Source organism: Hylaeus anthracinus, unplaced genomic scaffold, assembly GCF_026225885.1.
Source record: "Hylaeus anthracinus isolate JK02 unplaced genomic scaffold, UHH_iyHylAnth1.0_haploid 4, whole genome shotgun sequence".
NCBI lineage: Eukaryota > Metazoa > Arthropoda > Insecta > Hymenoptera > Colletidae > Hylaeus > Hylaeus anthracinus.
In genome coordinates, this window is record NW_026535289.1 from 13270828 (window position 1) to 13295338 (window position 24511).

Here is a 24511-nt window from a genome sequence, read left to right on the forward strand (position 1 = left end):
CTTGGCCACTATTTTTACGCCATTTATTGACGCCGCGTACACAGGTAGAAGACCGAAATGATTTGGTCTAATTAATACCCGTCGGGCCGGCCGTTTACTATAAACATAACAAAAAATAACTCTCGGTCAATAAGGGAGCGTTAAATAGATGTACGCGAGTACCGTAACTGCGATTGATATAATTTCGTTAACCGTGGATACGAGGAAATAGCGCACAGGTTATCGCGCACAAACAACTTTGCACGCGCGTTTACGTAATTAATGCCGTGATCGATATCTTAATCCAAATAAGACACCAACGTAGCTAACAAATTCATTGTGTAGTTTATTTTATTCGTATATATAAATATACATTCAGCAATCATGAAAGAGTCAAATTCATGTAATACGTTTGCATACATTTATGTACACGATAGGGAACGTGCTTACGGACCATTCAATTCCATATTGCGAGGTTCCGCGTACATTGCTACGATACAACTCAAATATTCACAAACGTATTTTTAATATTAATAGGAGCGTCTAAATTCACTTTCACGGGCATTACTTTCGTACCAACCATAAATATACAAAATTTGGAATTTAATCAGGTCAGAATAACTGTATATAAATCAGCCGTCCGTACCTGCTTACCTTGCAATATCCTTATCGAATACCCAGCTGCGGTGAATTCCCCGACAACTAGATACTCGATAACGTCGACTCGCCATTATACTAATAACAATATGAAATACAATACGTTATTGACGATTGCGTTAAATTCACCGTGCACGGTAACGAAAAATAAAAACGTTACGCAAAATATTATCGAGATCAATAATCTTGTACAGAATCGTAATTATTGTAGGGAGGGGGATCCGGACGACCTTCTGGAATTCTATATTTCTCTTCCACTTCTTGCTCGTTGTCGTCTTCGTATTTGACAGCCGTGAAGTACGATCCAGACGTTTGGAAAGTGTTGCTATAGTCAGGATAGTCTGAAAATATTCGTTAAAATTAAAATAATATTTCGCGATACGAACAAATCTCTCGACTTGAAAAAGGAAACTCGAATGACCGCGTACCATCGAGAGGCTCTTCTTTAATTCGGATCTCTTTCGTATCTTCGTCCTGACGATCGCCTCGATCTTTTCGATCTCTACGTTCGCGATCGCGATCGCGTTTATCTCTCTTGCGGTCCCTGTCGCGATCGCGTTCGTTGCTTCTAGAACGCCTCCTTTTACGATCCCTGTCGCGGTCGCGATCACGATCTCGGTCCCTCCTGTCGCGAGGTCGTTCGTCCCTTTGTATCTCTTCGATGTCCGGATCGGGTATGCGATCACGGCTTCGCCTGCGCTTTCGGTCGCGCGATCTGCTTCTCGATCGTCTTTTGCGATCGCGCGACCTTCTGCGTTCTCTGTCCAAGCGATCGCGGTCTCTGTGGACGTAAAAACAAACCTTCGAATTCCGTACTCGCATTTTAACATTTATTCTTGTTTATACAGCGGTGCAAATTGTTTGTTTACCTGTCTCTGTCGAGGCGTCCGGAGTTCTCCCTCTCCCGTTCCAAACGGTAACGTTCCCGTTCTCTTTCGTTATCCTCCCGACCGGAGTGTTTAATGTTCACGTCAGGACCACCTCTTCTCGTTCCGCCGAGGCCACCGCCGAGCCTTCGCGGGAGCCATCCTTTCACGGTCCTGGCTCGCTCCACGTCGACCAACACTCTGCGACCATCTATTTTCTTACCATCCGCATGCTTATACGCAGCTAAAAGTATCGATTATAAAAATTACCAACTATTCGCGTTTCCATACTCGCTATTAGAGTACGCTATAGGACTTCTACATCCCAGGGAAATAAATCTGAAGTGACAGAAAGGACTGTTCTGAAGAGACTTCAATCATTATTATTTTTTTTTCTTTTTCAAGCGAACGTCGCGATTAGGTTAAACGCCTTTTAAAGAGAGAACCGGCACTGAGATCGAATGAATATTTTGATTTCTTTTTCTTTTTTTTTTTCTACAAGTTCTGTAACTCAACGAAAGATATACAAACACCGAATGGAAGGACATCCCGAGAACTCGATCGCGAGACACAAGCGCGAGAATCGTGTAACGTTCGATGTCCGATACTCGAACTAAATACCTACACACAAATTTTGTTCGTCGATTTATTTCTGTTTCCATCAGGTTTCTTGCGACATTTCGACAAGATTATCCAAGCTGATGACCGTCACGCGGAGATGATTAGGGTCGGTAAGGTATCGGCACATGTTATTCCTGATCACGTCCGTACCAATTGCAACGCACGTTATTTTATAAAGTAAAATGCGACGTAACGAGCACTCTCACCGAATGACATTCGTATTTGCCGCGCAGCTAAACGACGAAACCGTGTTCCCGAGTTAGGCGCGAAGAGCGTGCAACCGGGCTGTAATCCGCTGTCGTACCGTGTTTCTAGAACGAACGTGGCCAATCCCGCCGTAACCGTAGCGGTTCTCATTTCACTGTATAAAATCACAGATTACACGTTACACTCGCGGCCCATGAATCAGCAATAAAATGTACGGAATTTTTCGGTACCTTAAATCTACAAGTTTGTAAAGTTCAAAAAGTATAGCAGATACAAAAATACCTACCGCGGCTACTTACGTACGGAAGTTAACACAAATCTTAGAAGTACTTTTAATCGTGAAATGAACTCGTAAGAGACTCGCGAGCATAGAGTAGGCCAGCGCGTATGCTATTCATTGGGAAGGTGCCCAGTCTTCATATGTTCGTTCAATCTCCGAAGAAGTTTACTTTTCATTTACCTGGTGCGCTTTGTTTCTTTTTACTTACGACAAAACCGTGTGCGCAAGTACCGTATATACTTTACATTTACATTGTGTTCTAGTTTATACATTAAAAATTTAACGTAACGTTCAGACGAATTCTTTTTCCGTTAGTTTGTTTTCTTTTTACTTTTTGTTTCGTTTTTCATCTTACACGGGGAACTTGGTTTGCACGGCAAAAATGTGTTACCCTCTTCCAACGTACACGCTTCCTTTTTCTTTTTTTTCTTTTTTTTTTTTGTCAAATTTTATCTACACACGCTATCCAAGAAACTAACTAGATTTCAGATGAAAACCCGATACTCTTGGAACAAATTAGTATTCTATATCGAAATTGATATGTTCAAGGACTTGAATTGCAATAATCGATTAAAGTAGAATGATTGGATGACCCACCGAGTAAGATGATAACTAGCTAGTTTAAGACTTCGACATAAACGGAGATAGAGGCAAAGTAAAGATGCTCGAGAAAGAATAATCGATTAGTTTGGAGCATGCATTTTGGTACCAGACCTAACGAGAAAATGTTTCGTTTGTTTTTGTGGAGTCCATACGGTGCCCGATATTCACTTGGTACGTGTTCCCGCGGAGAACATATCTAACGAGTAAACTTAACCTACGAATATATGAGAACACTCCCACTGTAAAAAAGTATGGGTGCTACAACCATGATGCGCTTGGTTAGAATTTAATTTTGCGAGAAAATGCGGTTAAATTTTGCTCGATGACGTTCGAGTACTTCCTACGTGTAACTCTATTACGAGGTTATGTGGTCTAACTTTACAAGCACAAAATCTAATTGCTTGCAGAGCGTGTCCCTGAACCTTTTTCCTAAAAGCCCACCAATCAATTTCAATGTAGAATGCTAACTTTTGCGAAACCGCGTTATTGAAAAATAAAAGGAATTTTGGGCCAAAAATTAGCAATCGCAAGGACTCCCGACTTCCAACACTTTATGAGTGCGGTCGTTATTTGTCGACAAACCCCCGACGGGGGTATACTCGAGATCGCAAGTTTAACAAAATCAGACAAGATAAATAGGGTAAGCATAGACGCTAACAAACGTTGTTGTATGTTGGATCTTACCACACATACAAACCTATCATATCAGGCAGGTTCAGGGATTTTGCATGGAATAGTGAACGGCACTAGTTGCCGGCAGCGGCCGCCACGCTGTACCAAGAACAAGATAAAAACTGCATTAATCAAGACAGCCAATATTTCTTTTTTCAGTTGATTCGTTTACCATATATGCATTTACAGAATGGTAATCCTGCATGGATGTATGGCGGGACCCCCCGTACCGTCTGGTTTAGTACCAATGAAAATGGGTAGCCTAACTATAGCCCTGCCCCACTATATCTAGCTGGAAGTGACGCTAAGTAAGGTGAATTTCCAGACTATGGACTCGCCGAGGTTCTCAAGAAGGGATTACGTTTCCCGGGTTTTACTTACAGTGCATATCTCTTTCGTGCTCATACTCAATGAAAGCGTATCCTCTAGGCTTGCCATTTATCGTATTGTGAATTACCACTATCTGAAAAATTAAAGGATCTCGTTAACAAGTTCAGAGAGAGTCATATCGTATTCTATCATCTTACCTTTTTTACGGGACCATATACTTCAAATTCCCTTCTAAGTTTGGATTCAGATGTATCATAGTTCTAAAAGAAATACGTGCATATTGATTATCCGATTACAAAGAGAAAGAGAAAAAAAAGGAAAAAAAATAAGTCTGTGTTCTAAACGATACTCACTATTCGGGCTACAAAAAGCGTTTTGAAAGGGTCAGCGGTCACATTTGGAATACCAGCAGGATCCCATACTGCGATTTCCTGTTCTAGTTTGTATGCTACTTGCTCTGCGCGTTCCCTTCTTCTACGCTCGAGACGTTCTTCCCTGGTTTCCACGCGTACCGGTGGTGGTGTATCTTTAGGATCCTGAACCAAATATACGTTAATCGATCTTTCAATTACGCAAAACGTACAACGAAATCGTCGAATGTTTTCTACCGAACTCTGATCTACCCTGCTCGAAAATCAAATTTCGGCAGTACGTCGGACGAATTACGTATACACTTTCGTTACCTCAAAATATTTAAGAAACGATCCAACGCCGATATAGCCTCCATTCTTCTTTTCGTGCGGGAGCTTGTTAACGGGTGGTAAATACGGTATAGGATCCCGCGGCGCAAACAGAGCCAACAAGTTCGGCGGCAGAAACTGCGTCATTTTCTCAGGTACAGGGAGGACGTGACACTTGTATTCTCAGTTCACAAAAATCATCGAGGCACACGGCATCTTCGCGTATCAAACACCATTACAAAATGGCGACAACGTTGCCAACATTCTATGGCTCGGGAGAGCCTCCATCGAGTCAGTAATATATCCTCGTACCGATAGATGGCTCTTTCGGAAATGAAAATGTGGCGTCATCTGTCGAACGAGCTTCGTCTCGTAACTTTTTCTTTGTATAAATGTAAATATCATGAAGCTGTATGAGAAGTCCTAACTGTGTAGTGTAGAAGTGGTATCAAAATTCTAGTAACTTTCTTAGGGAGTTGGATCTCCTTATACATTCTTCATGGTAAATATTAAACAACGTACATCTGCATATATTTTCTGAATCGTAAACGTATGCTTCGTAAACGCGCTATTCTTGTTTCAGACATTCCACAACACACAACGTAAGAAAAAAGGGTCACCGACCAGCGTCGTCGCGAACCAATGAAACTACTTCAAAGTCACGTGATTCTGTTTATCCGATTCCACGTTCCAGATGAACGCTATTCAGTAACGTTGGACGATAGAGTTTATGTTTACTTACGACTGATACCAGTGGAGAAAAGTGAGGTTATATTCGAAAGGTAAGTTAACTGCGTTTATCGAATTGCACTGCGTGGGACTCTTTACAGGGCAACATTAATTCGTTACATTTCTAGGAGAAATTTACTAGCTACGGCATCAATCGAGACCCTACTCATTCGTGTATATAGGCGTCTATGGTTGGTGACGAAGCTGGTGACTTTCTCTTAGAAGAGCAAAAATTAACGTTGCTCGGTGTATTCGACTTAGTTTCATGGTCAAACTTTTAACTGCTCGTAACTTCTGAAACAGTGGATTCACAATAGTGGACCGCCTTAAAACTAGCATTTTCGGATTTTTTTTTCGACAAAATCTACAATATTATATAAAAAAACACCTAAACATTTTAGGTCCGCCAAAGTGCAACCATTAGTTTTCTTTACGACGTAACGATAGATTTCGAGTCGAATACCAAATTGTTTAAACACAGAATGACAAAATCAACTCATAAACGGAACACAGGCTTACTGTCTATCGATATTTTATTATCCCGAATGTTTTAAATTGTCATCTTTGAGTACTTATTTGTTGAGAAATTACGTTAGGTGGCACTAGTTGGTTGTCACATATTCCATCTGTGGTAAAAAGCTGAAAATTATAAAATTCATGTTGTTATTGCCTAGCATTCTAATCACGTCGATATATATTTTTACTGTACTATAAAATTATTTAATTCGAAGAAAACTTCAGAATCAAATTATTTCTGTTCTATAACTTTGTAAATTTGTAAATGTTTAGAATCCACAAGATGGCACTAGTCATCCATGAAATGTTCTTTTATGCAGCGCCAAACGGTAATACGGAGAACTATCATCGTTCCATTGGTGTTTTCGCGGGCCAGCTACCATATTGCTAATTTCTCCTTGGAATGTTCGTTTCCATCGAATTAAACCAAGTATACGCACATCCTTCCCAAGACACAACAATCTACGGAAGGTTCTAAGAATTGTAAGTACTGTTACAATATTTAATCTGTCCGGTGCGTTCCGTACAACGTAGCATAGTGTGAATAAGCAAATTTTATCGCATGGCTGCCATGACGTCATATCCGTTTATTTAGGATTAGCACGCATACACATCGCCTACGAACTCGAATTATTCTTCAACGACGTACCTTTTATTTTTTATCTTTTAATCGAGACACTGACATTCGTATTTCCACAAATTAAATTTCTAAAAGCGATCGTAGTAAATATATATATATATATTTCCAATGACACGAGGTTTCTCGAAATGGAAACGTTAGAATTTTGCAATCGTCGCGATTAAAACTGTAAAGACATTCTATGCATGTTTGATTCGAAATCGAGCGTATTTTACCGTCGCACGAGAACGCTAAACGAGGAAGAAACATCGTAATAGACGTTAATTTTACAGCAAACAGAATTTTGCGATAAGATACGCGCGTTACATCATCCTAATTGCACCGTAGCTACGATCTATGCTCCTCTATAACGTACGAGGTCTCGGTGTACTTTGCACTATATGTGCAACAATTAGCAAGTTTTATCGCTCCGAGGGTTTTTTTATCCGTTGTGTCTTCACAATAATCAGTGGCGACATCGGAACGCTGACATACTGCAACGTAACGGATTTCACGCGAGACAAATAAACATTTTTAACTTCCTTCGAGAACACCCACCGCTCGCTGATTCTCTATTACGTTATCGTATCGCGTACGCGGCGGCGGCACGTATTAACAATAAATACTACCCAAACGGTGCAGCAATACCGTCGCTCGATTAGAATTCTCTTTTCGGCTCCTTCGATATTTGAAGGAAAACGTTCGATCCAAAGATATCGAAGGAACGAATAGAGTCGTTCGAGCGAGGAAAAGTTCGCGTATCCGAACGCGCGGGCTTACGTCAGCGTAATTAAAATGCAAGCAGAAATCACACACGAGCGCGTATTTCTGTAATACACCGCCTCGCCGAGGACGCTAAAATAATACAAGATGGATTTGACTTTCGTCCAATATTCAGCGGACCCGTATGCGTACTCACGTTCACGCGCTCACGCGTTCCGAATAAAGAACGCGTGTATAGGATGCTCGATGCGCGAGCTGCATCCATGTTCACACGTATGCATAAGTCAAGTGCGCGCGCGAACGCTCTGCACTGCGTAAAACTGCGTGTCGTGGGTAGATTCCTCCATTCGAACGTTAAATTTTATTTACGTACGAGAAGTCAAGAGTAACCGTTCGACTTTTCCGTACACTCGAAAAACTATGCCACGTGTGATAAGGCACACACCGAACACGCATTTTTTTCCAGATTACGACGCAACATCGATGGATAGATAAAAAGAAAGCGAGATCTACGCACTCCCAAACGGACTTTTTTTCCAATCGCTTTTCTCGTGACTCGTCGCTGGTATTTCGCTGGTACCTTCTTTGATCGACCTGATCGTTGTCGTGTTCAGGCTAGTTTTCGTTGGAAAAAAAGCTCGCCGATTCGTCGATCATGCGAAGTGCAAACCGATTTTGTAGATCGGTAAGAAGTATTCGTACGACAAGCAATTTAAAATGGAATTAATAAGAAAATAAATAAGAGGTTAACAGTAAAAGTAATAATCTAAAAAATCTACTCTAAAGATAAGTAGGAATGTTGGTTGATCATTTATTTCCCTAAAATTTATTAATAAAATAAATATACGAGGTTTTAGTTTGAATTGCTTCCTGTACGAATACTTGTTACTAGACTGCGGATTTTTATGCAAAATAAAATCTTTATAAACGTACCTGGAAAAATTGAACGTAATTAGGAATTTCTTTTACTCTGCAAATATTATAATATGAATTCTACTTTCGATACTTTTTATATTCTTGCATAGTCTGTACATTTTGCAGTTTTCTCACACATTCAAATTTCCCATTAATGCATAAAAGTCCGCAGTCTACTTATTACATTGACTGTACGTTCGATTTTGATACGAATATATTCTTAAAATTGCGAACAATTGTTTTCCGATGTTATTCGTCGCAAATGTAATTCCTGTTTGGATGGTAGCGGGTATTTACATCGCAGCTTGTACATTTTCCCATTAGATCTTACCTGTCCACGGGTGGTGCCCCTCGCGCGGCCCCATCCCCTTCCACGCGCCCAGACCGAGAGAGAGGCACGTCAGTGTAACGCAGAGCGTAGAGCAGAACGGACCGAAGCGTCTGCGTCGTCGTGGAACGCGCATCCTAACGGTACGGGAGTGGGGGAAGCTCTTGGACACGTACAGTGGCCTGCGGACAAGCGCACGTTAACGCGAGGAACGTCATTGGTGTAGCGGTAAGTTGTATTTTCAGTGTCTCGGTTTATTCGTTTTATTACAACAACAGCTCATGATAAATAAGAAGCAAAATAATCTTTCGTACGAAACATTGAAAAGTGAGTAGGGACAAGTATGAGACACATTCGGTAACTAGAAAAATGACTTTTCGAATCGATCCAAACGCCAAATCCAGAAGCAATATTTTCACCGGAGTCGTGCGTCCAAGATTCGCTGTATAGATCGATAACGTCGCGCTTTATCTACAAGTACGAGACACAGTCGGTAACTAGAAAAATGACTTTTCGAATCGATCCAAACACAAAATCCAGAAGCAATATTTTCACCGGAGTCGTGCGTCCAAGATTCGCTGTATAGATCGATAACGTCGCACCTTATCTACAAGTACGAAACACAGTCGGTAACTAGAAAAATGACTTTTCGAATCGATCCAAACGCCAAATCCAGAAGCGATATTTTCACCGGAATCGTGCGTCCAAGATTCGCTGTATAGATCGATAACGTCGCGCCTTATCTCCCAATCGTAGCCAACGTTCGGGCCACGTTCTAACGTCGTATGACGCGCAATTACCGTGCAATCACGATTACGATCGCCGGCAACCAATAGCGGTTTTTGTTTACTCACAAGTGTAGAACGCATAATCGCGAAGCAATTACGCGTCCAGTATGCCGTACGTTCGCGTAAACGCTGATTACCCGACTCGCCCGATACGAGCTGTGTAATTGCGCTCGCTTTCTTTTCTCTCTCTCTCTCTCTCTCTCTCTCTCTCTCTCTCTCTCTCTCTCTCTCTCTCTCTCTTACCTACAGTTTCAACGTCGTTACACGCGTTACTGTCGTCGTGTCGACGACGTACAGCGATTGCCAAACGATTGCGCACGGTGTGTTTATTAAAATATTAATAGGTATTATTAAAGTATCGAAATATTCGAATACGGAGAAATCGAGGCTTGTTTGAGAGACGCGAACCGTTGGCAGCTGCACCGAATCTACGCGTTCCGATATTCACGGTGTGTATCGGTACGCATCGCGGTGTCCTTATCGAACGCAAGCAACGGCATAACGGAGTCAAGGAGAAGTAGAGGGGAAAAGAGAGAGCGATTATGCGAAGGGTCGCGTTGGCAAAAGACGGCTGTGAATATCGGAGCATGCACGCACCCTCGGCCGAGGAGAAGATTCGATTCCGACGGGCGTCGGCACGTCTCCGCTGAGTCGTATGCCGAGCATACTCGCGAGAATGTGCTCGTTTCCCCGGCTGCCATCTTGGTTTTGCGTGATGTCACAGCGTGGCCTACTTCCGAGCGCTCCACGTGCAAGGGTCGTCGGACCCTGTTCTCCTCTAGCCCCCTTTTGCCTAGCCAGAGCGCTGTTGCTGTCTCTAAAGACCTACCAAATGCTCTAGCGAACCCTCCTCCCTCGCGGAGCCAACCAGCGCCCAGGATTCCTCCGCACCCGACACTCTATTCGCTTCCACCGCCGCCCTGTCGATTCCTCTTCCTCTTCCTCTTCCTTTACCTACGCTCCCCTTCTTCCAATTCTTTCGTCCTCCGCTTCTGCACGCTCCAAGCTTTTCGTCCAAGTCTTTCTCGACTTCTCTCTCGTCGCTTTTTCCATCGATTCATTTAATTCGACGATCAACTTTATATACAGTCAGTGTAACAAGTATTAGGTTGTCCCGAAAGTTTCTTTCGCTTTATTAATAAGTAATACATGCACAGTATTTGAGCCGTTTATTTTGAATGCGGCCCAACTTCATTTATCTTCGAATCGAGATATTTAAGGGTTTGCGTTTCAATGAATTTAAAAATAATATAGTACGACGTTAGTATAGGATACTAATGTGTCGTACTGCTCGAGCGTATCTAAGGGTGTTAAATTTATAGTTTCTATTAAAATAGGGCCAATTGTTGAGTGAATAATATGCGTTTTCGTATCAAGAATGGAGTTGGGCCACTTTCAAAATTAACAACCAGATTCGTTATAAAATTTGAAGGTGCCCAAGTCCATTCAGCATCATTTAAGATGCTGCAAATTGAAAAAAAAAAAGTAAATTGTTATTATATCATTAAGAACTACTGGAAATTATCTCTTTCCAGTACTGTAGTTCTTCCAACGTATATTTTTACTCTGTTCGCTCTCGCACAATTTGCTAACCATCCTAGCTATCATTCCATCTAGTGAGAGTGAATTGAAGTAGACGCGTGTAGTATGTGAAGCGCGGCAGGTTCGAATGAAGAAAGCCTACTTTCTTTACATACATACAATACGTAACAGCATTCGTAAATAAATAATTCACCGTTGTAAAATTCAAGTGTAGGATTCGAATGCGAATTCAGGCCCTGCGTAAGGTCGCGCCGGCCCTGATCGCACACGAGATAATGATGCACGCGTGGGTACGCCGGTTTTCCAATTCGACGGCCACCCACTTTTCCCGAGTCGAGCGGAAGAATCCCAAAAAGGGTCGACGCTCGATTTATAGCGCTACTTTCAATCTTACTCGGCGTGTGTCTTTTCGTTGCGTCTCCCGACCACCGTTGCGCGTTCCTTAATCGTCGACGACAGTCTCTCCGTGCTCGAGGTCGACAATCATCTCGGATTCGACGCTCGGCACATTTTTTTTTCCGGCTCGTACGTAACGGCCGCTCGTCCGTTGTTGCGAAAGAATGGAATCGCGAATACGCCTTTCCCGCGCCGCGTAATTACCCGGACGCGTTAAAAACGTCGAAGATCTAATCGAGTCAGCCTCGTCGCTGGCTTCCATCGGAAGTATATTAGCGCGCGACGAATGAAACAAAAATGTTTCTCCGCGAGCCAGAGATGGGTGGTGGAAACGTAATTGCGGTTGGGCGTCCAGTCCGTCCGCATCGATCGCTGGCTGCAGTTCGTAAACTAACCGGCGCGCCGGGTTCCAGGTCACTGGGTCAACCCTTCCATCGATCCAACCCCTCTATTGAAAATTCGCCCGCCTCGAGACTGTCCTCGTCCTCGCCGCTGAAACCTACCCACCTCGCCGTTGCATTCGGCCCTTTCGATCATGCTCCCTTCTCTCCTCTTTCGCATCTAGCCGCGATACTAATTATTTACGAGTCCTCCGCCGCGGGAAACTCACCCCCGGAGACTACGGATATTTCCGTACGCGGGCCTTCGCTCGAATTTGCCCGTCTATTTGCGCTCGTCTCCCACGAATAGTCATCGAAGCCCGCCGAACACTCCGCCCCGAGTACGACTCTTCTGCTTCTTTTAACTCTCCGATGTCGTCCTATGCAGCGCTTCGTTTCTCGACTTATCTCGTATCCGTTTCGAACTAAAATACGACGTGTCTACGTTTCAGCTTACCTTTACAAATCTTCCGTTCGCGTTATTTGTCTCCGTTGGAAGCAAGAAATAGAATAACATAGGTTTAATTCAATGAATTTTATTCCGACACTTCGAGGGCTCAGAAAGTATCTCGAGGTTGTCTCTCGACTGACACCCAAACCGTCCAACTCGACGCCGGTGTTTCTATTAGCAAGCTTATCGTCCTTGCGCCTCTGAGAACCGAGAACCTCGAGGACTTCGAACGGAAACGTGATTTATGTTTGTTGGAAAACTTGACGATTCCCTGCGTTTCGCATCGAATTGCAACATGGTGTTTTGCAACGTTGTCCGAAACGTCGGGTTACGCCATTCCGAGAGCCGGCGTAAATAACTGACGACATCGATTGTAAAAGAAATACCTCGAAATGTCAAGTTCGAGGCTCTGTCGAACGAGAAAATCGTTGGTGGAATCGTTGGTCTCGTTTGTCGTAACCCGCGACCTTATTTCTTGACTAGAAACCGTTCAATTTCAAAGACGCCTTGCTCGCGTTGCATAATTCGGAATAAAAAAAAATGATCCCGACAGTTTTCCGTTCGTGGAAACTTTGAAACGCTCTGTAGGCGGAATTGGAATACAGGGGGCACGTTACGAGGGAGCCCGCGGAAGCACACTGTGCGAACAGAATTTCGCTCGGAAGCATGCGCGCTCGGCTGGGGTGAATCCGGGGCTCGATTCCCTTTTCCCCATTGAAATGTTGCTCCCTTTGCCTCCTCGTCTCTGTATCGAGCCTCCACCCTGTGCTGGTTGCCTTCCAAGAGGCAGGTGGCATCGGCATCGGGGGATCCGCTGAAACCATTCGAAAGAGCACCGACGCCGATGGGGAAGCGAGTAAAAGTAAATTGTTATTCTCGTAAACAAAACGATCATCGTGTCCCTTGGCGATGGAAAGCATTCGGAAGCATTCGAAAAAACGAGCGACTCTAACGACCCGATACGTACCGATATATACCGATATATACCGATCGATGACGAAGCAAATAACTTCCGTCGAGGGAGTTTGGCGAATAAAATTAAACCGGAATCGGAATGACGTTGCGTTCTGATATAATTTATACGACCGATTATTTTTATACTCTTTAGACGAGGATTCCGTCTCGAGCGAAACGGTTCTTTGACGACAGAAAATTAATGCTAATTCGCCGAATAATTTCTCCTTGACAACGGTGTCAGAAATTAAAGATACGACGCGAAAGTGTCTTCCATTTACGTTACGTGTTCCTCCACGTATCGCGGAAAAAAAAGAGACGAAATGTCCCGTGACAAGCTCGACAATAGGGGCTGCAAGGTAGTGGGGGATAAGAGCGGCCGGGACGAAGGGCGGGCGAGCGGAGGATCATGGATAAGAGCGCGCGAGGGGTGGGGGTAGGAAGAAGGGGAGAGGAGAAACCAGGGCGCAAGTATTGATCCCGCGCCGGGTGGTTGACACATTTACCAAAAGCTTCGCGTGGTCTAGTTTCGGTCTGAGGTCGCACGAGGAGCGTCGAAGAAAATACGTAATCAACCCGTCTTTTTCGCGTTGTTGAATTTTCCACGAGCCCTAACGACCTACATTCCGGTTAATTAAAGCTTCGATCGGGATTGATTTCTCTTGCGGCGGCCGGCAACGAAACGTCGCTCCCCGTGCGCCACATTCGTCCAATTGTTCGTCGAACGAAACGGGACACGAAATAATCGCGACCGTCGACTACGATCAAACGGAATATTAATTATCGCGTAACATCAACGATTTTCCATCTCATCCTAAAGGATCGTTCGTGCCTCTTCCTATAACGCGTACTCATTTTTCAAGACGAACGAACCAATTAAATGTATCGGGTTGTCCGGAAAGTTCGTACCTATTTTTAAGAAAAATTCAAAGGCATATTTGAATATTGATGTATATTTATCGAATTATATATGTACGAATCGAATTATATATGTATATCCACCTCTTAAGGAATGTACACACTTTATTCGTTTTCAGCCATTCCGATATATTCAGACCTGTGCCGCCTACTAAAAATCTGACTTTCCATACAGCCCAATAATTTGCCAGCCGCGTCGAAATTAATCATCGAACCGCCGATAAATATCCAACCTTACGCGTATCGGCGTCCGTGAAAATTCACGGTTCTCACGCGCGATACCGTCTCCTCTTATCGTTCCCCCAAAACCAGGAAAAGAAGGATTAATCGCGATAAAATATCTTTCCGCGAGTCGGGTGAACGTTCAACGCGATATCCCCCGACGTTAAATATACACGCGTTGTTTACGATACATGTATACACATGTATACTACCGTTCGTCCGACCGATTCGCTATCTAATCGTAGCAATTCGCGTATTCGCGCGAACCTTTCTTTGCGTTCGAAATTCGGGAAACCGAGGCGTTCCGGAAAAACCCGGACCGATTTCGTCGCGCGCGAAACACGAATCTTCGAAAAAGACACGTCGACGAGTTTTTTTTTTTTTTCGTTCCCCTTCTCTTCAGTCCGGACTCTACCATAACAACGCCCGGGAACGTTTTCCCACGGAGCTGCATCGTAAATGCGAGTTACGGTAGAAGAGACGAGAAGGGTGGGGCAACTAGGGAGAGAGAGAGAGAGAGAAAAAAATGGAAAAATTAAATTGGTGATCTCATACGGGGAAATCCCGCGGCCTGAACTCGGGAACACTGCCAAATGGGTCAGAGCTCGTATCGAGCTGGTACAGCAGCGTTGTACTGCTGACCTCAGCTCCCCGTTGCCCTCCTTACCCCCTACCCCCTTGCTCCCTTGCCATCTAGCCCCTAACCCCCCGCCCTCGTCACCCTAGATGGCGATCTAGAGCGTTTCTAGAGCGAGGCCGCCGACGGAGACCAACTATTCCGTCGTGTTGGTGGTGGTGCTGCCATTGCTACTGCCACTGCTACTGCTGCTACTGCTACTGCTGCTGCTGCTGCTCATCTTATGTCACCCGTTCTCTCCTATTGTTTCGCGAGCACGGCCGACATATCGAGCGGGCCTGGCTCAAGGTAATTAAATGAAAATTAACACGGCCGCGTTTTTCTCGATATCAACGAAATTACGTGCAATCGTCGACCACTTGACACTTCATCCCTCACACTTGAGCGCGCAGCTATTACGCAGGATGCGGTTAAACAAATTTGACCTCTTAATAGAATATTAGGTCGTCCTAAAATTTCGTGCCATTTATACTTCTATTTCTCAAATGAATACGTTAAACATACCCTCGAGTGTCACAAGAAATGATAATCTGTCTCATTTCGCGATAGTTTCTCGCCACTGCTCCTGTAGTCGTTATACCGTTGCTAGAAAATTTCTGTGGTTTTTTTTATGAAATTTCGACACAGTCGAAAGTTCGACACACAGTCTTCGGCACGAACTTGTGGGACGACCTAATACCATGAAAACTTTATTTCTTCGCAACACACAAATTTTAACAACAGCGATTTTATAAACAACAACTCTGGCTGCAACGTACTTACTTGAATCGGCCAACGATCGCTTGAATTTTTCCGGCATTGTTAGACACCTGAAAAATGTATGTTCACAACAGGGCGGGGCGGTGGTACACGCCATCCGATAGACGTATTAGCGCGAGCCACCGGTGGTACACGCCGCCCTATGAAAGAGTCGAGCACGAACCACCGGTGATACACGCCGGCGTGAACGTGTTAAACAGTTTGGAAAATTCTGAAAAAAAATGTTAAGATTATGCTCTGTTCCTTATAAAATACTTGGTTAACACAGTTCACGTTTTGTAACACTATAACATCGTTAAGACTGTTCTAAAAGAACCGGTAGAAAAGACGAGTAAGAGGTTAATCGGTGGATTACTGCGGTAGTCAAATTCACTAAAAGGAGCGACGTAATCCAAGGCCGGATTTGAATCCAACAAAAAATACATTTACCTTCGTTACCTACAGTCAATCGGGACGTAACGCAATGCGGAGAACGGTACCGCGGGAATACGAAACTTTGCGTCGAACGTACCAACGACGCCGCTTAATTGGTACGCTTTTGACACTAAATGCTGAAAGTATAGGCCACGGCTGAGTTTTACGTAACGTTCGAGATTTTTTTCCACGCGTAATCCAAGAACAATTTCGATCCGTTACGACGATGTTTCGAAACGATACTCGCGCGGTTGCTTTTCATATTTTCGTAGTTATACGTCCCGTTCCGTAGCTATAAGTTTCTGAGAGCGGAGGCTCGTTAGAGTAGGTCAAACCTGTGCGTCTGTGCTTGACCATAATTGCGAGACCGCTACCAAGTGCGCTTAATTTAGCAGCGTCGCAAGATCGTCGAATTACGCGAAACCTCGCATCGTCAGAAATCGCGACGAGGTTCGCGGAGATGTCGCGACCGGGAACGAAATTTTCGACGGAACGAGGCGAAAGCAAACGGGAAGAAAGGAAAAAGGCAATGAGGGTCGTTGGACGGTTTCTCGAATGCAGCACGTGGCACGGGACACGTGTCTAAAGGTCGTTGGCCGTCTATACCAGATTTTGTATGATCCCTCTCTCCCTCCGCCTTCGTCTCTTCTCCCTTCAACCCTATTCCCAAACCCCTCCTTCCCTTTACCTGACTCTAGCCTGACTAACTACCGGGAACGCATATGAAACATATCGATTCAAGATTTATCGGGGAGGCGTTGCTCGGAAAAATGTTGTCTATCTCGGTTAAAAGTCCCAGCGTGGTTTAACGAGTCGCGGATGCCGACTCCACCGTCGGAAGTTATGCGTACATAGTTTCGAAAGGGCTTCCGTGATACTCGGACTCGGAGGCGTATCCCACTGGCAGACGCGACAGGCGTCGATTCCTCTTACCGCGAACGAACGGTCTAGAGAAATCGAGCAATTTTGGCTGATCGTTGGGATTCGACGGGCGTCGTTACGTAACTGGATGCAATTTACGACACGGACGGAGTAATTCTTGACGCAACGCTGAATCGCTAGCGAGCACCGCCGAGGCTGAAACACTGCAATCCCTACGTGAACCAACCGCTATTAATAGGAACCAGCCGCACCTATTTATCTTGCATAGGAGAGTCAAGTGCAGCTGGCCGACCAGCTACTCTACTACGCGCCCGAGCCCCGACAACGAACCTCCCGATTAACGATGGAACGTTACGATCCCGCGATCTGTTTCTCCGCTATTTTTCGAACGCAACGTTTCGTACACTTTCCGCCGTTCCATTTCTCACCGTGGCACGGTTCGTTTCGTCTCTCCGTTTTCGCGACGCGATTACGACGCCGGCTCTACATACGGGGAATTTGTTTCCTTTTGATTTCCCCAAGGTAAAAGGCAGCTATCGTTAACTGGCCCGGATGTCTCGCGTTATCGATACGAAATTATCCGATGAAATTTGAATACAGCCGATGGCGCGAAGAATTCTAGAATTAATTACGATCACGAGCGTGCACGCGACGTGGATTTAATCGAAGGAAACAGTTTTTAGAAAGAAACGAAACGAAACTGAAAGCATCGTTCTCGCGGCTTACCCACGGACGTCGGCGGCCCGTAATTAATTTAATTCTTCGTCAATGGGGAAATTACACGTACCAATTAGCATCCGTGGTTATCGGTCGCAGGAAACGCGCGTCTTTCGTTCGCTCGATTCCCAAGTGCGCGATCGAAGCAGGAAACAATGAAAGCGATAATAACCGCGAAACGTTCTCTCTTAGCTGACACACGCGTAAATGTATCGCGCACGCTCGAATTTCCATACACACTCCTATACAATCGTTCGCTCGCTGTATTCTTATACACGTGTTCCGGGTGATAAGATAAAAGGTGACACATTTTTCGAGACCAAGAAACGATCCATTTCGCGCGGAGCGTATCTATTAAAAAATCTCTATCGCGTGCAGACTGGAGCCACGAAACAGCCGTTCGGCAACATCGTAACTAGAGTGTACGGGTTGATAATATGCGAGCACGTTTCGAACTAGAATATATCAACGTTGTTATCTTGGTTGGAAACGAAGAGTTCACGGGTGACTTCTAGTTTGTAAACACAACTGAAAGGAACGTCGAAAAACGTGGAATCGTTCGATTCGAATTTCCCACGTGAAAACCAAGGAGATTCGATAGCCGAACCCGTATGAAATCAAGGCCGAGCGATCGCTAACTTTCCAAATGTAAATTCTTAATAATTTATACGCATCACGGTTGACGGAGCTTCGCGTCGGAAACTCCCGTCGAATGTTTCGATACTCGAACACGTACCGTGAGAAAAGAAAATAAAGAAACTTCGGAAAAGTAACAAAAAAATTACGCCAAGTACATGAAAAAGCGGAGGACTCGAGGAGTTATCGTTGAAAAATAGAAGATCCTCTTAAAAAAAACTACAAGAAAATTAGAAAAAGATGCGAAATCGAAACAAGCTGCCATGATGATTTTCCTGGATTTCCGCGGCCTGAAAAAGTCGAATGCTTGGCGTGGCCAGGCAAGGCATTCTTCGATCATTTTTCACCATACTTTCTCTCTCACAGACTTTCAGGTCATTTGTCGATTTAAAACTCAATATTATGACAATATTACGAGTACGCTTTCATTGTATTGGGTTTTAAAATATTTCCAAGGTCATTGATTTAATTCTTCGTCAAGGGGAAATTACACGTACCAATTAGCATCCGTGGTTCATCGACGCCGATACCTTTACTCTCGCAAGCTTTCAGATAATTTGTCATACTCGAATACGTACCGAGAGAAAAGAAAACAATTTCGTGGTACTCGAATGGTTCGAGCACTACCGTGTCAACGAATCCCTCGTTAGATTTTCCCCGTGCAATAGTCGTGGTCCTCGCAACGCGACTTTCAGCTTCGAGATCCTCGGAGTGATCCGCGAGACTTGGTCGCGTTAACTCGTGCATAAGCTCTCGCGTAAACCGGCCGTACGCATAGAAAACTCGCTTCCACGCCTATGCATCCGGACGGACGTGCGTACATACCACGTGTCCTACCCCTCGCATGACTAAATAGGTACTGGGAGCACGTGGCCCCCCACCACGCGGCCCTACCGTCCGTCGGACGCTCGCGAGAGAAAAAAGACGAGAAAACAGACGACACGGGGGAGAGGTGCGCGTTTCGAAGAAGACGAAGCAAATTCGGCAAAGACCGATGGCGACTTCGCGAAACCGAAAAGAAGAAAAACCGAAACGACGAAACCGAAACGAAGAAAACGAACGGTTCGACCAACGAAAATAGACGGCGACGTTAGATGCCGAACACGCGTGGAGCAGAGATGGAACAAATTCTCGTTTAAGATACGTTTCGAGTAACGAATAATAAATCAACGGCAATTTTCGTAGTTAACCGACGCGAAAGGAATGTTTTAGGATTTGCGTTTTTGAGGTTAGGGACATTTTTGAATAACCGACACTCCACGGATACCTTTTTGAATGAATGTATATATATATATATATATATATATATATATATATATATATATATATACATTTATATATATACCTTAGAAATATTTAGATATTATTATTATATATAGCATAGAAAACTCGCGAATATATATATTAAGTAAACAGAAAACTTTAATTGCAATTCTAGTCTCTAAGGAACATAAAAATATAACTTTGAATAATTAATATAATGCAACAGAAATAAAATGTTTGTACTGCACGTGGCACGTGTAAGGTAGAGAACAACTGTGAGAAACCAAAAAAAAGATAAGTATAATAAGATCATCCAGCAGGTGGCAGCCTAGCATTGCCACTGCTCCGCAATATAAAAGACGGATAATTCGATAGAATGTAGCGATTTAGTTTGTTAAGCTTTATCTCGTAAAATAGCATCCATCGATCGTTCGTGCCGCGTTCTAATCGAACCGCGATTTCATTCGGCGTTGGACAAATCGTAACGTTGTTCGGTAACATCGAGCATTTCCGTGCTACTACACACCATTACAAATTGCGCTCCGGTTGTTCGAATACGAAGATAAATGGATCCCCATCCCCTGGTTCGGAATCTTCCACTTATCATAGCAATGGCGCAACGAGACACAAAAATATCGTGTTTCGCGTCGCTCTGTCCGACCGTACAACAAATACGTTAACCACGATAACGAACGTTTGTACAAGCCAACGATCGGATGTGTTCTCTCTCGTCGCGATACTCGCGTTACTCGTTTTCGGATGTTCGCGTTCGAGTTCTTCTTTCGCGGTGAACTCGAGCGACCTTGATTGCTCGAAGTCATCGCGGGATGCAAACTGTAATCGTAATATCTAAATATAGTCGATCGACTAGAAGAAAATCAACATTACCTCGTAATTAGAGATCTCTACTTCGCGCGTATCGAAATACCCGAGTATTTGATAGATCGGCTACGAGTAATTAATAGATCCGTGTTTCAATCCGTGTATTTTTAATACACGGCTACGCGCATTCACTCGAACATTTATTTGAACTAATAAATAGACTTTTACATATTACACTAAAATATGTATTACGTTACATTTACTCGTCTCATGTTTGTATCTTTTTTATTTATTTCTTTTATCGCTTAATTGCTCAATTTTTTCAAAAATTAACAAGGATCATTATTTCAGAATAAAAGTTCGTATATAAAACTAATCGGATACCGTACTCGTGTAATTCGATGTATGCGTACCTGGATATCCATGTATTTCGATACCCGGGTACTCGTGTATTTAGATATTATTATTGTTGTTGTTGTTGTTGTTATTATTAAAAATACTCGCGTTCTGAATCCCTTAATACACGGTACACGTGTTCATGTATACATGTACTCATGTATTTTAATACCCGTTCAAAACCGTGTTCTCTACTCGTAATGAGAATTCATTTAGAACGCTACACCTGTTACTACGTGCATTCTTCTTCCACCATCGATTGTTTCGTAAACGATGATCGAACGAAGAGGCTGAAATGTCGATTACCGAAGCGAAACGTTAGAATATATTTCATGGAACGTTCCCGACCCTTGACGGCGTACATGGTCGCAGCTGTGATTCGCGAGACCGACGTAATACGTAATAGCGTGAACGTTTAAGCTAAAAGTTCCTTTCGATAACGTTGGACCGTGGCAGCGAGTCGGTGACACGGAGGGCTAGGCTCGGAGAGAAAGGACAAGCAACAGAAAAGAGTGGAAGGACGGAGGTTGTCAAAAGAGAAAGGAAAGGAATAGGGCGATGGGGTTGGAATAAAAGAGACCGAGGGGAGCACGGGAGAGAAAGGGAGAGGCCGGGAGCGGGACAGATGGAAAGAGCGAGAACGAAAGAAGACGGAAGACAAGGGGGGCAGAGCGAGAACAAAGTTGGTGGGGTCGATAGTTGGCCGAGTTGGCGAGAGAGCCGGTTGTGTAACAAAGGAACGAACCAAGTAACAAGAATCCCAAGGTGCATTCGTCGATTTACTCCGGCTTCCTCGAACTCGCGGCGTTTCGCTGATAAATACGCGGATGACGAATTTCCAACCTCTGCTTGCCCTCCATATTCTGTTAAGACCGGATAGAGATCTTCGGTAGGCGCGAAACGACGATCAAACGTGCACGCGTTACGCGTACCAACCTTGATAAAGGTTAACAGAGCCATCGGTCGCGGACCGGTATTTCGTAACGCGCGATTTTATGCGCGAGAATATTGTAATCAGATCGGGTCAATCGATGTCACGTCCGATAACGGTGTCCGGTGGTCGAAGTGACGCGCCGACGACGTTCATCCGTCTAATAACGCTCGCGGTTTTCCGAGGCTTGGAAACGGGAAGGTTTATTAACGTTCAATTTTTAAGGATTATAAGCGTAGTTGAAAAGAGACCGAATGGGAGGGTGAATGAAAGGAATCTCGGTAAAGGAGGTGACGTTCGAACGCGAAATACGATTCTAGAAAGAGGCGAAAACGCTGACGCGGAGGCGAACCGAGCGAAACGTGCGAAGGCAGCGAAGAAACAAAGCGCGAGAAGGAAACCGAGAGAAAAGAGTTGGGAATGTTGAGAGAGGACGGAAGAGGAAAAGGGACGGGAGCGAAGGCTTACGCGAGCCGCTGCTTACGTAAGTACGTACGCAGATAAGAAGGTGCTTATCTGAAGAACGTTAGCATTCGAGCCACCTTGGACGGCGTAAAAATACGCGCGTGAAATCACGACGGTGTGATGCTACCAGACAGAACGCGCAGTTCCGACTTCGACAACGTTTATTGGCTGTCGTAAACGGTGGATCGTCGGTGTCCTTGTCGTTGTCGCGTTTACAAGCAATAAGCTTATTAAAAATACCGAGTGTCATCGCTTGGATTTACGTATCATACCAACTAATAACGAACGGATAATCGGTTTCTTATCTCCGCTTTATCGAACAACGTTATTTCGAATCTTACGTTGAAAAAGAAAAAAAAAAAAAACAAAAATTGTCTCAACATCTCCGCTCGTTAAAATGCATTTCTTCCTAACGCGTCGGGAAAATAAAAACCGTCGCTCGTAACGTTCGTTACGTACCTCGCGTGTACGCAATAGCACGTACACATTCGTCGGATAGTGATAATCTCTAATTTTTCGTTCTCATCGCATTTACCTCGCAACATCGTTATTTCATTACGGAGACGATGCATTGTTGCCGAAGAACGGCGTTACGCAACGACCTCGCACGCAACGTTAATTCAGCGGAATCGCGAGATTTATAGCACGCATCGAATCGATACGTCTCGTTTGCCAGTCACCGTCCAAATCGAAGGCGAAAATCCCGCCAGAAATTACGTAAGATGGTTCTTTTCGCCAGAGAATTTCAAACGACGTTATATACACCGCTGTCTGTTTCCTCGTCGAAGGGAATTAAGTCGCTCAAGGTCTTTGCTCGTAACACACTGGCAGCAATGGCCGCCTCGAAATTCTTAATTTATTAGGCATATTCCTATGCGGTGCATCCCGTCGCTAGACGCGAACGCCAGAAACGCGTCCAAGTAAGGAAACTAAGTAATTAAGTAACTCGCGTTTTGCCAGTAAAGGAAAAATTGCCAGTAAAGCGATTATCGCGTTGATGCGTTGTTAGCTTGGTTCAGAGTAGGTTCAACATTTTTGAGATTAGCAGCATGAGCGCGAATAGCAAATCCTCGAGTAGCAAAAGGCTCTCGAGCACGTTTGAAAACTGAGCATTTCGTTGACAAAGTACGATACACGGGAGATACGGTAAGAAATAGGCCGCTCACGAGCAGAGACCCCCCTTCCGTTGGCTGGTAGGAGCTAGGTCGATCCAATTGGGGTTCGAATAGCCTAATGCGGTGGCCTCCCCTTTGAGTTCCCGTTGCGATCAATACTCACGATGCCAAAGCCAACGCGCGGACCGCCGACTCTACTTTCGTAGAGGTCTTCGCATGTAGCGCGACTGTCCTTGAGTATGTATACAACGATTCGCAGCGAAGACTGCCAGACCTCCCGACGGTCGAGACTATCTGCCGCAGAATGCGGTAGAATTCGCTATAATCGCTGCACGGTTATTCAATTTCGCAGAAGAAACACACACGGAACACCAACGTGACCCCGCATCCCGTGTAAAGATACGCGTTAATAATGCACGTACGATACGCTGTCCTCGAATGCCTTTGCTCCTGGGTTGGAACGATTTTGATCGAAAGAAAAATTTCGAGTAAAGAACAACCGAACAATTTTTCGTTACTCGCTTCAATTATTCGCTTAATAAATGTTAGAGTTCGCATCGCGGAACAAGCAAAAAGCGAACAGCCGAATATCGATGGGTTTGCAATATTATTGAATTTGTTGCTTTTGTCGCGAGAAAATTTACAGCGTGCAAATTGCTGAAACTATTCGTCGAAAGACTGTTTCGCGAAACGGTATTGTTCGCGTCGTAAAAATCGAGTTCGTAACGATTCGAACGGTCGATCGAGCAGACGAATAAGCGAACGCTTCGTTGCAGAAAAACCACGACACGGTGTCGTGCAGCACCGTGCTTCCGCCGGCATATTCCGCGCTTTATCCGACTACGCGCACGTAAATATACAAGGTGTTCCGAAACACGATGTGCTGTCTCCGTGACGAGAAGCGTGTCCCGTCTGTCCGCGTGCATTTTCGATCGAGGTTTACCCGTAAACCAAGCCTGCTTACGGTACGATTTTGTTCCGCGCTCACGATTCGTTCAATTTTTCCAATCTTAACCGAGCATTTTGACACACCCCATGCGTACGCGAACGCGCGTACATGCATACGTCGTTCCGTCCGTACACGAGATATTCGTACGT

The 24511-nt window shown here is 44.4% G+C and overlaps 1 protein-coding gene and 1 long non-coding RNA gene across 2 annotated transcripts in view; one reads left to right on the plus strand and one right to left on the minus strand.

Annotated features, from left to right (window-relative positions):
• Positions 1-301: 301 nt before the first annotated feature.
• On the minus strand, positions 302-5180 carry LOC128894475 (U1 small nuclear ribonucleoprotein 70 kDa-like). Its single transcript, XM_054156236.1, is given in 9 exon segments — positions 302-977; positions 1065-1417; positions 1506-1746; positions 3911-3937; positions 3940-3984; positions 4267-4348; positions 4413-4475; positions 4569-4751; positions 4899-5180. Coding segments are annotated over 9 exon segments (1302 nt in total). The 5' UTR covers positions 5043-5180; the 3' UTR covers positions 302-813.
• Positions 5181-5422: 242 nt separating this feature from the next.
• Positions 5423-24511, plus strand: part of LOC128894488 (uncharacterized) — a 50125-nt gene continuing 31036 nt past the window's right edge. The window contains exons 1-3 of the long non-coding RNA XR_008461573.1: positions 5423-5677; positions 6461-6623; positions 8722-8953. This is a non-coding gene — a long non-coding RNA (uncharacterized LOC128894488). The remainder of the gene's footprint in view (positions 5678-6460; positions 6624-8721; positions 8954-24511) is intronic.